The sequence below is a fragment of the Cucumis sativus genome, chromosome 6 (genome assembly GCF_000004075.3).
Source record: "Cucumis sativus cultivar 9930 chromosome 6, Cucumber_9930_V3, whole genome shotgun sequence".
Classification (NCBI taxonomy): domain Eukaryota; kingdom Viridiplantae; phylum Streptophyta; class Magnoliopsida; order Cucurbitales; family Cucurbitaceae; genus Cucumis; species Cucumis sativus.
The window spans coordinates 22,027,568-22,042,903 of record NC_026660.2 but is presented as its reverse complement, the minus strand read 5'-3'; the positions used below and the strand labels follow the sequence as shown (position 1 = coordinate 22,042,903).

Sequence of the window (15,336 nt, the reverse complement as noted above, 5' to 3'; positions counted from 1 at the left end):
AAATTAAATTATCAATTGATCCAAAAACTTAAATTGACTAGTCTAACATATCTAATTAAATCAACTTGACGTTGTAGTTGACGCCATGAAACAATGGAATGCACAAAGTTGAGAATACATGGTTTAAATAATGAATTCTCTAATATCACATCCCAACAAAGCATATAGTTAGACTTTTAATTACGAACTTATGTTGCCAATCGGGAGACAGACAAGGTGGCTCTTAGTCACGAAGCCAGATCCATTAAGGCAATTTGATTGAAGAAAACACAAGTTTGAACACATAGTGCATAGCCTTGAAACAAATTCGTTTTCGATGAGTTTACTCATATGAGGAAGAACAAAGATAAGAGTGATAAGGATGAGTTTACTCATCTGGTTAGTAAGGGAGAAGTTACTGGTTTTCTTATTAGCTTATTTGAGTTTCAAACGAAGAGCCTAATTAAATAAACGGAATAAAGAAAACTCATTGAATCACATAAAAGCTCCAAAGTTAGATAATTATCAACCTCCACTTAGGGCCAAATCCTTGCATTTTCTTCATTTTCCCACATCCATGAGAAAGTAGAAATTCAAACGAGTTTGCTTCCATCTATCTAAACTTTCTTCCTGCATTCTACGAAACGAAATAACTAACTTACAACTTTAATTTGAAAACACACATGCGAACAAGAAAGAATGAAAGAGAAAAACATTAGAAAAGTGTTAGAACATTACAATGGTGCAAAAGTACCATTAACTATTTAGAAAGAATAGTATAGTTGAAGCCAAATCTAATCCCTTTGTCATGGCATGAGATTCAATAATAGCTGCCACTAATTCTTTATTTAGAAAATGTGTTTTTAGAGAAAACATATTTAAAGATAAAAGATGAAAGCCAAAGGTAGAAAAGTAATTGACAAACATACATAAGTGTGTATTATTTGATAATAACAGCACATCACATTCAACAATTAAAAAAAAAGATTATGATAAACAATAACAATTATAATCAATGTTATTATTGTTACGTTATTTAATGATCATTAAGAGGCCTATAGTTTAGGGTAAAATGATTTGAAAAATAGGTTGTGTATTAAGTTAACATTATTAATTGAGTGTTTCCATAAAAGATGCATAGATTTATAGGAAACTGAATTAAATAAACAATGCTGATTTTATCATAACCTACTTTGTTGTGGTTTTTATTTTAGTGTTAGTATTCTTCTTTTTTCTTTAATTCGTTAGGTTGATAGTGATGAGACTAGAAGGAACTAAAAACTAAAATTCTCGACCATCAACGGATTAAGGGGTGATCTTCTGGTCGGTTACAATCGGGTTTTTTCTCTTCAATATAACCGCCATTGAACTAATTGTAGTCGATTTTTTTATTTAGTAAATGTTTGAACCGACCTTGGTCATTTATTTCTTTTAACTTTTTCGATTTGAGATTTTTCTAGACCAACACGGACTGTTTTCTCTCATTAGGTAACCGTCCTAAAGTTTGGTTTTTTAGTAACCTTTATTCAAGATGGGTAGATTTTTTTTCTTTTTTAGAAAACTATAACAAAACTATCATTAGTAGTGGTCAAAGAGGTACATTATGTGTTAGGTGGTAGGGGAGGAGGAGAGGAGTCAGTTTGGAGAAGTTTCAAATCGATCATTTTCAAAAAACATATTTCAAAGAATTAAACGGATGGACGGACTGTCATTTATTCATCAACGGTCGAGGTTGGTTTGAGCATTTAGTAAATAGTCCATAATAAGTACGGAGGCAATTTGGTGGAAAAATTAACTCCGACGGACTGAAAAGCACCTATACTAGATAAAGTAAAAATTACGGTGAAACAATTCTAACCAGTTGGGGTGTTTAATAAATTTGATTATTTAGAGTGTGTTTGATAGTGATTTTGACATAGACAAAATCATTTTTTCACTAGCCAAAATCAAATTTGCACAGAAATACGGTGTTTGGCAACATAAAAAAAGCGATTTTAGAAATACAAGAAATCACTCAAAGTTGATTTTTGAAACCTCACATATCCAATGATTGAAGAAAAGTGATCAATCGAGAATTACCAGTTTTTTAAATACATAAAATACCATTTTCATAGTAATTAAATATTTCAAAATCAAACCAATTTTAAATATATAAAAAACAATTTAATTTAATTGTTTAAAAATCAAAATTTCCTTCTAAAATTACTATTCCCAAACACACATGTAAAATCACTTTCCAACTTAGTTCACAACTATGTATTGAAACAAAAAGAAACTCAATATTAAAAAGAGACTTTGGGGTGGTGAGAATATTAATTATTACATCACAACAAGAAAAGGTTGGAGCACAAAAGTAAAATCTAAACGCTATATTAATTAACGTCGTCGCATAGAAAGGGAATAATTTTCCCTTTTGCTTCCAAAATACATTAAAATTAATATTTCTACTTTTTCTACTTTATTCTTTATTAACTATTACATCTATTTAAATATCCAACTATCCATCTATATGTTTTTGTAAGAAATTTCATATACTTCTCAATTTTCATAAATAAATTAATTTAGATTTTTAAGCAAAAAAAAATATATATAATAATTTGGAAGACATCCGTGTATTTACTCTTTAAACATATATCAACTTCTACCAATGATACACTTGTATTGGTTATTAAATCAATTATGTATGAACGGTAAAAAAAAGGGCATTTTTGAATATAATAAAATCAACTAAAATATTTTCAGAATATAGCAAAATTTTGGATTCTATCAATAATATACACTAATATGCTTAGATTATCGGTCGGTCGAAGTCGAATTTTTTTATTTACAAAATCGACTCTGTATCGATCATAGTCAGTTTAGCAAAGTGTCGAACCGACCTCGACATCGATGAGTAAGGATTGATCAGTCAATCGATTTTTGTCCACATTTGAAAATATTTTTTGAAAATTTTTTATTTGAAACTTTTCAGAACGGATCCCTCTCATTTTTCCACCAACTGACTTCGGTTTGGTCGGGCGGCTTGGTTTTTTGGTCTATTATCCTCAGCATCGATAGAAGTTGTATCAGTTTCTAAACTCCGTCAATGTCTAAAATTTTGTTATATTTTATAAATATTTTATCGTTTTTTTACTGTTGTAAAAAAAATGAGAAAATTTAGTTATAAATATATATTTAAAAAAAGCAAGAAATAAATGACTATTAATAGAGAGTTTAGGGGAAGGGAAAAGTTGTGCGCAAAATATAAAGTTAGAAAAGAGACAGAAGGGATTTTCTATTTTTTCTGTTAATGCCCAGGTCAGGCGATAAAGCGTGCAATTTGCCCAACCGTCTATAAGAGAAACTCCCACGACAAAATGGAATGTGGCAATCTTCATTATGCCGGAGAAGAAGTTTCATCTTTATTGAATTCCCCCCCGCCAGGCTTCTCTCTTTTGCCTGTCCCATGGATCCCTGGATTCACAGGTTCAGGCATCGTCTCCTCGCTTGGTTTCACCGATCTCGTTCTGGTACTACTCATCTTCAATTTCTTCAATTTTACCCACATTTCCAAACAATTCTTCATGCTTCTGCTTCAATTTTTAATAATCACGCTTCTTTCTTCATGCCTTCGCTGTTAATGTGATGTGGACCTCAATTTTACTACTATACTTGCTACAAAATTCTTTACTGCTTTAATTTTGCTGCATTGATCGTTTAAATTGCTTGAGGACGCATTTCCTTTGAGGAATTCGACGTTTTAAATGGATTGAATTCTTGTGTATGGGATTTTCTTTACCTTTAGTTTAATCATCTCCTCATGCGTTCTTAAACGTGATGTGGAGCTGAATTTTACAAGTAAAATTGCTAAGGATTGTTTACTGCTTTAATTTTGCTGCACTGACCGTATAAATTGGTTAAGAACGCATTTTCCTTACTGATCTCATAATGTCTTGAACTTCTCGAATTTCAACGCCTCGTTTTCTAATTTTTGTCCGATTGGAGGAGTGAGTTGGCTAAAGGCGGCGTTGACGAGCGGCTCTTGTTTATGTTAATTATTAATGCCAACTAATCTAGTTGAATTGTGTCTTATCATACCTAATCATTCACTAAGTAGCATTATGGATATACGTCAGGAGTTTTTCTTTTTATGATTTTGTGATGATTTGTTTGTCTGTTTCTGTTTCTGTTTTTTTTTTCTCTTTTCCCAATGCTCTAAATTCCTACTGCTTTAGATCACATCATCTGTGTCCTGGAATGGAGTTATTTTGCTCTTGTTTGTATGGAAACAAAAACAAGTACCTAATCTAATATAACTCAATTGACTTTCTGTTTTAGTGCCCATATTATACGTGAGGCGTTTTTCCTACAAGGAAATAAAAAGGGCAACTGGTGGGTTCAATAGAGTCGTGTACACCAATCCTCGGAGTGCTGCTTATAATGCTAAATTTCAAGATGGCAGAGTTGCATTGGTAAAAGAACAGAGAGCTTTGAATGACAATCTTTTTTATACGGAAGTTCAGCTCCTTGGACGCTTGCACCATCGCCATCTTCTTACACTGCGAGGCTTCTCCACGGCAGGCCATAAGAGGTTTGATGACTCTTATTTTAAATCGTAATTTCCCCCCGCAATTGTAGAAGTTACTTGCATTTAACCTAGCTTTGGGAGAAAAAATTGTGTTTTGAACCCTTTATGCACATTAGGCCCTTTAGAGAAAGGTGAAACCTCCCCCTATCTTCCTTGTGCATGATGATATGATGATATTGAATGAGTTTAGTCTTGACTCCAGCTTTATTTGTCAGAGAACTTCTCCTAACTCCCAACATGCACAGTATGAAAAACATGATACTGTAAAAAAAACAAAAGAGGGAATGTGCAGTAGTGGATATTGCTCCATTCGCCATCAAGTGGTTCATATAGTTGAGCTATACTCTGACTTGAGCTAGTCCTAGGATCCTATTGGGGCTTCAAATTCTATGCAACTGTTCGAGTGTATACTGTGAATTGTCAACTCGCATTGCGTTCCTGAGAATATAAAGGTTGGGTAGAAATGTCAAATATAGTATCACTTTTCCTGATGCAGCAAAAAATGTGTGAGATGCCTAATTATCTCAACACTCTTGCACATATTTGTTTTCCCGTTTCTTTCATATCACATCATGCATGCTTGAGTGGAATTGAGTAGAATAAGCATGAATGACATAAATCTATCATTCAAATGGTTGGATTATTTGAATAACACGTTGGTGTATTTTTTAAGTTAAACAAGTGGGCATGGAGTTTCAAACCTCTAACTTTTTGGTTAAGTATGTATGCCTTAACCAGTTGACTATTTGGTTAACACGTTGACATATTTTGATCGAGGGAAAGAACTTGAATATAGGTTTTGGAATGAGATCGGGTGTGTGGGGTAGATCAATTGTGAAGTCTGATCATTAGGAAGAAGAGCCAAACCCCAGTTGAAAACTTTTCGAAGGCTCAAATAGAAGTTCATATATAATCAGAAAGCCCCTGCATAGATTTGTATACAAGAAAACAATGTTAAAGCAACTTTATCGAATGACTATTTTGTCCATTGATAAGTTTATGTCATCTAATATACCAATCTCCTTTGATTCTACGCAGATTGCTCGTGTTTGACGAGATTGGAAATGGAAGCTTGAGGGATCTTCTTAATGGTATCATCAAGAACCGTGTTATTTAAATGAATTGCTCTCTGTATGTCTGTCATATATGATTGAATCACAATGGTCCTTCTGTGGCAGATCCTCTCAGGACTCCCTTGAATTGGAGGATGAGGCTACAGATAGCCGCAGGTGTGGCTGCTGCACTGGTGAGTTCTCTAACCTTAACAATATTATCACAAGTTCCCAAGACCTCCACTCAAAAAACACGTTCAACAAAGGGCTTAAAGCATCCATTGTTAAATTATCGTTGATGCAGGAATACTTGCTTCTTTTCACCCATCCCCCGATGTGTCACGTATCAATTAGCTCAAGCACTATTATGCTAGACGAAAATTTCACTGCAAAGGTACTGAATCAATCTTTTCGAGTCTCCTTGCTCAAATTTCCATAAAAGCAAAGTAGAACTCAAGCATTTTATGTTAAATCCTTCCTTTTACCTGCTTAGATATCTGATGTTGGCTTTCTATGCTCCCCCGTAAACATCACTGGCTATTCAGATGCAACAAAGTCAGATGGTTAGTTTTCTCAACACAGAGTTGCAATATAGTGCTAAAAATGTGTAGTGTCATTCTCTTCATATTTAACTTTAGGTTTATTTCAAAACCAATTGCCAATAAATGAAATGTTAGGTTCATCTTTTGGGTTCACTATTCTTAATTGGATCATAATTTCTTTCTCATTGGAACGAATATCGCTTTGGACTTTAGTTGCTCCAATACCCTATGTTAGATAACATAGGGTATCAATCAAAAAAGAAGAGAAATGTGACATCCTTTTGATTTTTCCAGATTTTGTGGATGAAAAAAGCGGAAACATCATTTACCAACTTGGAGTGTTGATCCTGGAACTGATAACTGGACAATCATCAGATGGAACAGGGGCTGATCTAATCAAGTGGATCCAAGGGACAAATTTTGCAAGATCAATGAACAAGATGATCGATCCTGATCTCGGGAATAGTTTCGACTACAAAGATGTGAGGAACCTTCTATCAGTAGCAAAATTGTGTATAAAGTCAAGAGAAAAGCCAAGATTCTCGATTGCTCAGATTTTCCGGTATCTGCAGAGTAAAGTAGATTTGTCTAGCTACTAGCGTTGTTTCTTTCACCACTCTATTCCCAAAATTTCTTCTTCTTCTTCTTCTTCTTCTTTCTTTTTTCGGTTTCATTCAAGACTTTCTTTTTTATATCAACGTAAATTAAATTGCTTCATTAGGAAAAAGAAAAAAAAATTGTATTGTTTGTTCTTCTAATACCTTCATAAGCTCGCATATGGTTACTTTTTTTCTTCTTTTTTTGTTTTTTTGAGCTGCATTTTTGTGATCTATTCACATCATATTCTTGTAATAGACATTGGAAGTACATATTAGATTGTTTATTTCATTTACAGCTATTTCTATATGACAAATATATATCTTTTTTCTTTTTTCTTTACTTTTCTAAACATATTTTGCTAAACTTACATAGCAATTTGCACCCTACTTTGGATTAATAGTTACATCCATGATTCTATTTCTACATGCACAATAATTAAATGCTTTAATCTAAAAGATGATGGACATCTATGATTTTGTTTCACATACAATAATCAAAATATTATTTGAGTAAACATGCTCATTCAAAGATGTTGGATCTATGATTATATATATATATATATACACAATTATTTAAGTTATTTACATTCCCAAGGAACAAACTGTCCCTAAGAGTAGTTTTAAACTATTTTGAAAGTTAGGAAAGCTTTTAAAATTTAAAGGTGTTTTTGGCCTAAAGTACGACGTTGAAGAGCAATTTTTATAGTTCAAACTTTTTTATGTTGGCTTTAAAGTTGTCAATAGTGCCTTGTGTGAATTTTATTTTATACATTTAAGTATTGGATAATTACAATATAGGGTGATTTTATGAATAATAATTAAGTAATTAGAAATATTTATATAGTAAAATCTATGGGTCCTTGGAAAAATAGTAAAAAAAAAACAATTATGATAATATAGTACATGTGATTACATTTTCTAAATTACAAAAATATTAAATTTAACTGTCGATAACTCTATGATTACCATATGATAGTATACTATGATTACCGTCTAATAGCCGTTTGATATCACTAATTTTTCTATATTCGCAATATGCAAAAAAAAAAAAATGTCATGAGCTTTTTTTTTCTTTTCTATTGTTCTTATCATTCGATGCAATTTTTCAAAATCTATTGGTGATAGACTTCTATAATGTATTAATAAAATATTTATCAATATTTGTAACATTATCTATTAGGGATAGATTTTGAACGTTTTGTTATCTTTGCAATTTTTAAAAAAATGTTGTTATATACTTAATTATTTTGAATCTTATTGCTATATTTGCAATTATATATTTAATGTTCCTTTAATGTTTACGAGGGTTTCTTTGTTTTATAGTCATTTGAAAAAAATGTTTTCAAAAGTCAAGACAAAACAACCTAAAAAGGTTTACATCATTACTGATAGTTTGCAATGTAGCAGTAGATTTAAAATTATTCTACATTGGTATATCACTGATAGACCACAAAAGTTTGTTGGTGATAGAAGTTTATCACGACCATAAGAAACTAAGAGTATTCAGATTTTTCTATATTTATAATTTTTAAAAAATGTTACTATATATTTAATTATTATTCATCAAACTATTATTCGCTATAATTACTTAAATTCCTATTTTGGTTTCCAAACGTTGTATCTTGATCTATTTTGGTTGTTAAACCTTTTTAAAAACTTGTAGACTTTTAAAATGAGCTTACTTTGGTAATTGTTGATAGTATTTCGTTAACCTCCTTAATGGAATGAAAAAATGATACGGTGTCTTTCAATATTTTGATAACCAGATTTATATTTATCTTATTAATTAAATCGATAAATGACAACAAAAAATCTTGCTATTCATTTTTTTTCTCTAAAACTCAACTCTCTCACGTCCCTCCACGGCTCCCACACCCTTTATTTTTAATTTTTAAATTGGAATCTGAAGCAAATCATAAGAACATTGAAAGTAATACAATAAAACTGAACTCTCTCACACACATACACATGTATATTTTGAAAATGTATTGTAATACAACTTGGGGGTGAGGAGATTCGAACATAAGACTTACTGACATTTAGTACATACATGTGTTGGTTGAGCTAAACTCATGTTGACATAAAACTCACGTATTGGTATTAGCATTCATGACAAAGTGAAATAAAATTAAGAACAACTCGTGTAAAAAATAAACTCTACGAAATTGCAGATAAATATTATCACAATTAGTCAACTTAATTAATACGATGAATCTATAACATAGTCATCCAAATATAGAAATCAAATCATCATTCCATCAATGAGTTAGTACAATCATAAAGATAATCACAAAAAGTAAACTATATTTAAAAGTTTAGGAATCTAAACAAACTTTCTAGTACAACAAGATACGTAGTAGTATAATTTAAATATACATACACGTATATATATATATATATTGACATTTTGAGTTGTATACTCGAGCTATATTGGATGAGAGAGGAGAAATACGCGAAGACAAAAGGTAATCAAAGAAGATAAAGATAAGAAGAAGATACAAAAGAGGATAGGGATGAGAAAGGAGGGAGAAATTTTATAGGTATGGATGCTTTTTGTAATACAAAGCAAAAAAGAGAATCACTCTAAAGAAAAAAGTTACTTAGGAAATCACTTTCTACAAAGCATGCAACTTTTTTATAAAGCTAACTTTTAGGTTACTTCTAACCATTTCTCAATCAACAATAATTAGGTAAAACTAAGTTGCATCTAATCTCTAGTTACAACAATGTTTTCATACATAAGATCAAAATGTTGAATAAAAATATCAATATATAGGGATGAAATGTGGTGATAGATTATGCTATCATCATCAACGTACTTTGTTTTACATTTAAAGTTCTTTAGTATTTATATCCTCTCACCTCTTATAAAATTTTCAATTTGGAACAAAAATGTGTATTTTTATCATATTCGCTTATAGGCTTAGGCTCACACGTCATTTCCAACCACATAAAATAATACAAAAAAGATAATTGTAAATATAACAATTATATTCAAAATAATTATAATTACGTATGTAACAATATATTTAAAAATATATTTATAATTGATAAATTTTGCTATATTTATAATTTTTTAAATGTTGCTATATATTTAATAATTATTCTTTAAATTGTCGCATGAAATATTTTGTTAGACGTTTGATATAGTTTGAGCAACCATCAACTTTTTAATTGGTTAGTATTGACATTTGAAAACAGTGTAATTAACGTTTTATTATATTTAAAGAAATTAGCAAGGCGTAACGAATCATCGAGAATATAATATATATAAAGAAAACTAAACAATACTAATACGAGAAGATAGTGTAATGGTAAAATTTACGAAACCGAGACGATTTAATTATATTTAGAGGGAAATTTAAAATAATAAAAAGGAAGGTTTCCGTAATTTCCCCCCTCGACATAGATTTGGCGGTGTTGACGCTTGTTTAATTGTTATTAATAGTAATCCACATTACTTACACAGTTTGTTTTTCAAATCCTTTAAGCTTCCACTTCACTTCTTTCAATCCTTTCCTTATGATTCCTCTTCTAAGGGCCTCCGAAAAGCTTCCAATAATGGCGACGGTGAGACTCTTCGCAACACTGCCGAAGAAGCTTCTGCTGTTGCTAATGGCGCTGATAGTTGTTGTTCACTCTGAAGCTGCAAATACCAACAATGTATACCAACCTTGTGCGGATACTAAGATTCAGAGATCCGATGGATTCACCTTCGGAATCGCATTCTCTTCCCGAGACTCATTCTTCGCTAACCAGTCTCATCAGCTCTCTCCCTGTGACCGTCGTCTTTCTCTTGCTTCGCTTAACTCACAGCTCGCAGTTTTTCGACCTAGAGTAGACCAGATCTCACTTCTCTCCATCAATACTTCCGATTTCTTTCCGGTACTAACTCGATCTTGATTTTATGTGTTTGATTGTTTCCGATACTTGTACAGATCAGTGTTGTTTAGTTTCTAATTTAGTCGATGTTTTTTCTTTTCATTTGTAGAAGTTGGTAGAATTAGGTTATGTTGTTGTTTTTACGTTTTTTTTAAAAAGAAGATTGAGAGAAATGAATGGTTTTCAGTATATTTGTTGGTGAAGAACTTGAAATTACACAATAGAGGTGAGGTAGATAAGCCTCTTAAATATACAACTAATTAGCCGAGGATTAGTTACTAAACTAACTCTAATAATGGTAAGTTAAGATGAACAAGTAAAGTTACTAATGGTACTACTAATAAGTACAGTAAATAGATAAATGATTATGTGCCTTAGCATTATGGATTCTTGATGTTACTTTATTCCCTGGATTGGATGGCGCTCTCGTGAAATCATACATCACTTGGTTGTAATTTTAGCAATATTATGCCATAGTGTACTGTTTCTTACTAACAGATTGCTTGGTATGACTTTTGAGTTTGAAATCTTGTTTGACGAAATGTAGTAGACTTTAGTGAATGAAACTAGATTGATAGTCTACTTGTTCTTCATTATCGCTTCCTTCTCTTACTTGGTTTGAATTTAAAATATTGTTTAATTAGATGTGTTCGTGGAGAAAATTGGATAGATGTCATCTTCATGGTCTTCATTCTTGGTTCCATCTCTTACTCGGTTATAACCTTACAATCTATGCCATTGAATCTTGTCCATGAATGTAGTATCTCATTTGACAAAATATGTCCAATGTCCATTGTGGAAAATAGATAATGAGTTATGGTACTCTTCATGTGGCATTTATTGAATGACGAAAATTTACGGTTATATTCATAACCAATGAATTCATTCTATATCAATTCCCCTCAGGTTGCAATTGCAATTTCTCAGAGTTATTGAAGTGCGATGACCAAGATCGTGCAATGACATTTTATTACTTAGGAATGGAAGTTTTTATGTTAGCCACTTAACTTAAGATTTAATATTTTACAAGTTTTCCTAACATCAAGGTGCATAGAAGTGACTCAAACACCTATTGATATAAAAAAGAGGGGAAGGAGGTTTCTTATAGTGTTGTTAAATGCTGATCCCTACTTGTACGCATGCCTAGTTGTTTCAAAAGAATTCCCTGCTTCTTAATGCAACACCACTATAATTAGTAGAAATGGCCATAATGCTTAATGCCTTGCAATTTTCAGGATGCTTTTGGTGGTTACATGGTGGCTTTTGCTGGAAGAAAGTACGCTGCAAGGTCTCAGCCTGCATTTGTTGCTAATAGCACATTCATAGTGACGAGTTTCACCTTGGTAAGGTTCAAAATTTGGTAACTGTAAAGTAGATACTAGACAAGTTGTAGGTTTTGTTAGCAATCAAACCAATCTGTGACGAATTCCTACTAAAAAAAAATTAAACATTATGATGAATGAAATGGAATTTGGTGGGAGCAGGTACTTGAGTTTCAAAAGGGCAGGCTGCAGAACTTGTACTGGAAACGAGATGGATGTGCTTCATGCTCAGGTAAGTCGAGATCTAGTTATGTCTGCCTTAATAATCAGGATTGTGCGATCAGAACATCGAGTTGTAGAAACCGAGGGGGCAATGTGGATTGTAGTCTGGGAATACAGCTTACGTTTTCAGGCACGGATAAGCATCTTTCAGCACTGAACTCCTGGTATGAAGTAAAAAATCTTCGACAATATTCCCTCTACAATGTGTATTCAAATCTCAGGGATTCTCTTACTGGCCAGTACAACAGGTTCTTCTAATTACTTATTCATCATACTACTCTCAAGGTCTGTTGATTTATAACTTCTATACATTATACTGTTTATCATGGTCTCCTTTCTTGGCTTTGTTATACATCCTTTTTGGCTCCCTTTTCCTTTGTATAGGACATCCCATTTGAAAATCTCTTTGAACTAATGATGTTAGAAGAATAGGCTTAACTGGATAGTTAGTTAATATTATAGGTTTTTTTTCTTAACCCCCCTATTCTTCTTACCTCAACTGATTATGTTTTGTTAGATTTTTTTTCCTTGAAAGGGGCCATTGAGAACCTCTTTGATATTCATCTAGGCCCCGTTTGGTAAGGATTTTTTTTTTATTTTTAAATTAAGCCTATTTCTTCTTGATTTTTTAAAACACTGATGAAACTAGAACAAAAAACTAAATGGTTACCAAACCACGTCGTAGTTTTTGAAATTTGGTTTTATTAGGAGTTCTTTTTTAAAAGTCAATTAAAATTTTGAGAACAAAGAAAATAATAGTTTTTGTTTATTTAATCTGGACTAAGAAATTGAATTCAAAATCGAGTTCTCGTAGTATTTATGATGTATTTGATATTGAATTTGAGAGTGATTTATAAAAATGCAAGTTGAGACCAAAATAAATTGATTTTGAGACTTTTCAAAAGAAATGTTTGAGTCGTATTCTTAAATAACAGTGGACTTTTGCAAAAATAACTAAAAGTTGGTATTTGTGTACATTTTACTTTACATTTCCTCGTCCTGAGACGATTTCCAATTTTTTCTCTTTTGCCATCCTTTTTTTACCTTTGGATTCAAAATTATATTGAAATTTGAAAATATACATTAAGATAATTGGGTTTTGAAGGCTATGTCAGTTTACTTTTTCTTTTCTTCCCTAGTCTATCTCTTAGTACACCTCTAACCTCAGCGGCGAATTCAAAAGTTTTGAGGTAGAGCTTGAACTTAAGTACTTAAGTTTAGAGGGAAAAACTAGAAAACATTTTTTTCACTCAATTGGTTAGGGATATATATATATATATAATGAGCACAAAGTTGTTTAGGATTTTTGTAGTTTATAGAATAGTCTATGATAATTGTGCTTTTAGAATAATAAGTTGTGATTGTGAAAGGACATAAATAGTGTTTAATAAATTTTAGATATATTATAGTAACTGACCCGGTTAAATTTGATAGTAGATGAATAACTCATCTATTTTATATGGAGTATGAGTCTCATTGGTTTTTTCAATGTGGACTCTCAACTTCTCCAACATACCTTGGTAAAATTTGTTATAAAAAATAATATAGCATACGTCATGAAAAATTAAAAGAAAAAAAAAGGAATTGATAGGTGAATTTATATAAAATAAATCATACATACGAAATTGCAAATAAAATGAATTCCAAACCACCACCTCAAAAAAAAAAGAAAGAAAGAAAGAAGAAAGAAGATGGTAGAATAACTTGGGAGGAAGTGATAAAAAAAAACACCCTCACAAAAGATCAGAAGTTGAGGCACAGATCAATTTGTACGTGGATGAAATTACATTTAACATATAAATTGAAAAAGTAAAATAAAATATCAATGTGTTAAAATGGTTGCAATTAAAATCTTGAAGACAAAGTTCTTGAATAAACATCAATCTGTCATTCAATTTTTAGATTTTTTTAAGAGCCATTATCTTATTTAGCACTATAGTCGTCCAAATATGAAAGTCTCTTCATCATTGTGATAAAATGGTTATAGATATCAAAATATGCTATTTTTAAAAGTTTAAAAACTAAAAAGGCATTAAAGTTTAATGACGAGTATAGAACAAAACACAAAGTTTAGAGATTAAAATAGAATTTAACTTGTAGGGATGAAATTTTGTTGGTTTATAATTATTTAGTTTGAAAATTTTAAATTTTTAAATTTTAGTTATTGTGTTATTTAGTTGTTGAGCTTTCTTTTTATTCTTTATTTATAAACAACGTAAAGATAAAAAAAGACTAAAGCAAAGTAAAAGTATTTTATTCTTTATTTATAAACAACGTAAAGATAAAAAAAGACTAAAGCAAAGTAAAAGTATAAAATCGATGGTATAAGAAAACAAGTTATTCATTCAATTATGTGATTTTCAAACTTATAGATTTAGTTTGAATTCATCAGATTTGTTAGTTTGAACCCTCAAGTTTGCGACATTCATAAAAATTGAATTATTAAAGATTTTTTCAAATTTTTTTCTTTTAAAAATAGATTAAATTTATTTTTTGTGAAGCCTAAATATTTTGTTCGATAATTTTTTATTTTTAAAATAACTTAAATAATTAATATAAATTTGAGAGTTTAATTTTAAATTTGGAATTTACAATATAATTTCATCACCAATCATACTTTAGAGGATTTTTTTTTTTTTTTTTTTTTTTTTTTTTTTTTTTGCAATTTACACAAAATTTAAAGTACTTAATAGATAATTTTGATGGTTGGCAAATCAAGTGTTTAGTCCAAAATTGCAATATAAGTTTTATTCCATTTCAAAGGCTATTAAATTAAGTGAAGTTGGTTTGATTGCGTTATTCCAAATAAACAAATTACGACAAACTATTCCTCAATCTTTGACTATCTCAACCTACATATCATAATATTTTTATACTTTCCCTAAGGAATTTTTGGGATTTGACTCGTACTTAAAGATATTGATGCTTGCCATTGACCTTAATTATATATTAGTATAAAATAATAATTTAAAAAACAACAATTGATTCTAAATATAATATAGTTGTTTTAAAAAATTACAAAAATAGGATATGTAGCAAATTTATTTTTAATATAAATAAATGATAAAAATAGGACGCAGTGTTTGAAAATAGAGGTGGACAATTACATCATAAATAAATTTATTAATCACACTACATTACATATATATATATATACACACACGCTTAGCA

General features: G+C 30.7%; 2 protein-coding genes across 2 annotated transcripts; both read left to right on the top strand.

The window, feature by feature from the left end:
• Window positions 1-3,213: 3,213 nt before the first annotated feature.
• On the top strand, window positions 3,214-7,053 carry LOC101221446 (probable receptor-like protein kinase At1g49730). The gene is made up of 7 exons (XM_004140125.3): window positions 3,214-3,488; window positions 4,297-4,549; window positions 5,585-5,637; window positions 5,725-5,792; window positions 5,903-5,992; window positions 6,092-6,161; window positions 6,435-7,053. Exons 1-7 carry the CDS (start codon window positions 3,341-3,343, stop codon window positions 6,737-6,739), a joined length of 987 nt encoding a protein of 328 aa, XP_004140173.1. The 5' UTR covers window positions 3,214-3,340; the 3' UTR covers window positions 6,740-7,053.
• Window positions 7,054-10,180: 3,127 nt separating this feature from the next.
• Window positions 10,181-12,641, top strand: LOC101221211. The gene is made up of 3 exons (XM_004140124.3): window positions 10,181-10,624; window positions 11,857-11,964; window positions 12,106-12,641. The coding sequence occupies exons 1-3, from the start codon at window positions 10,262-10,264 to the stop codon at window positions 12,421-12,423; spliced, it is 789 nt and encodes a 262-aa protein (XP_004140172.1). The 5' UTR covers window positions 10,181-10,261; the 3' UTR covers window positions 12,424-12,641.
• The last annotated feature ends 2,695 nt before the right edge of the window (window positions 12,642-15,336 follow it).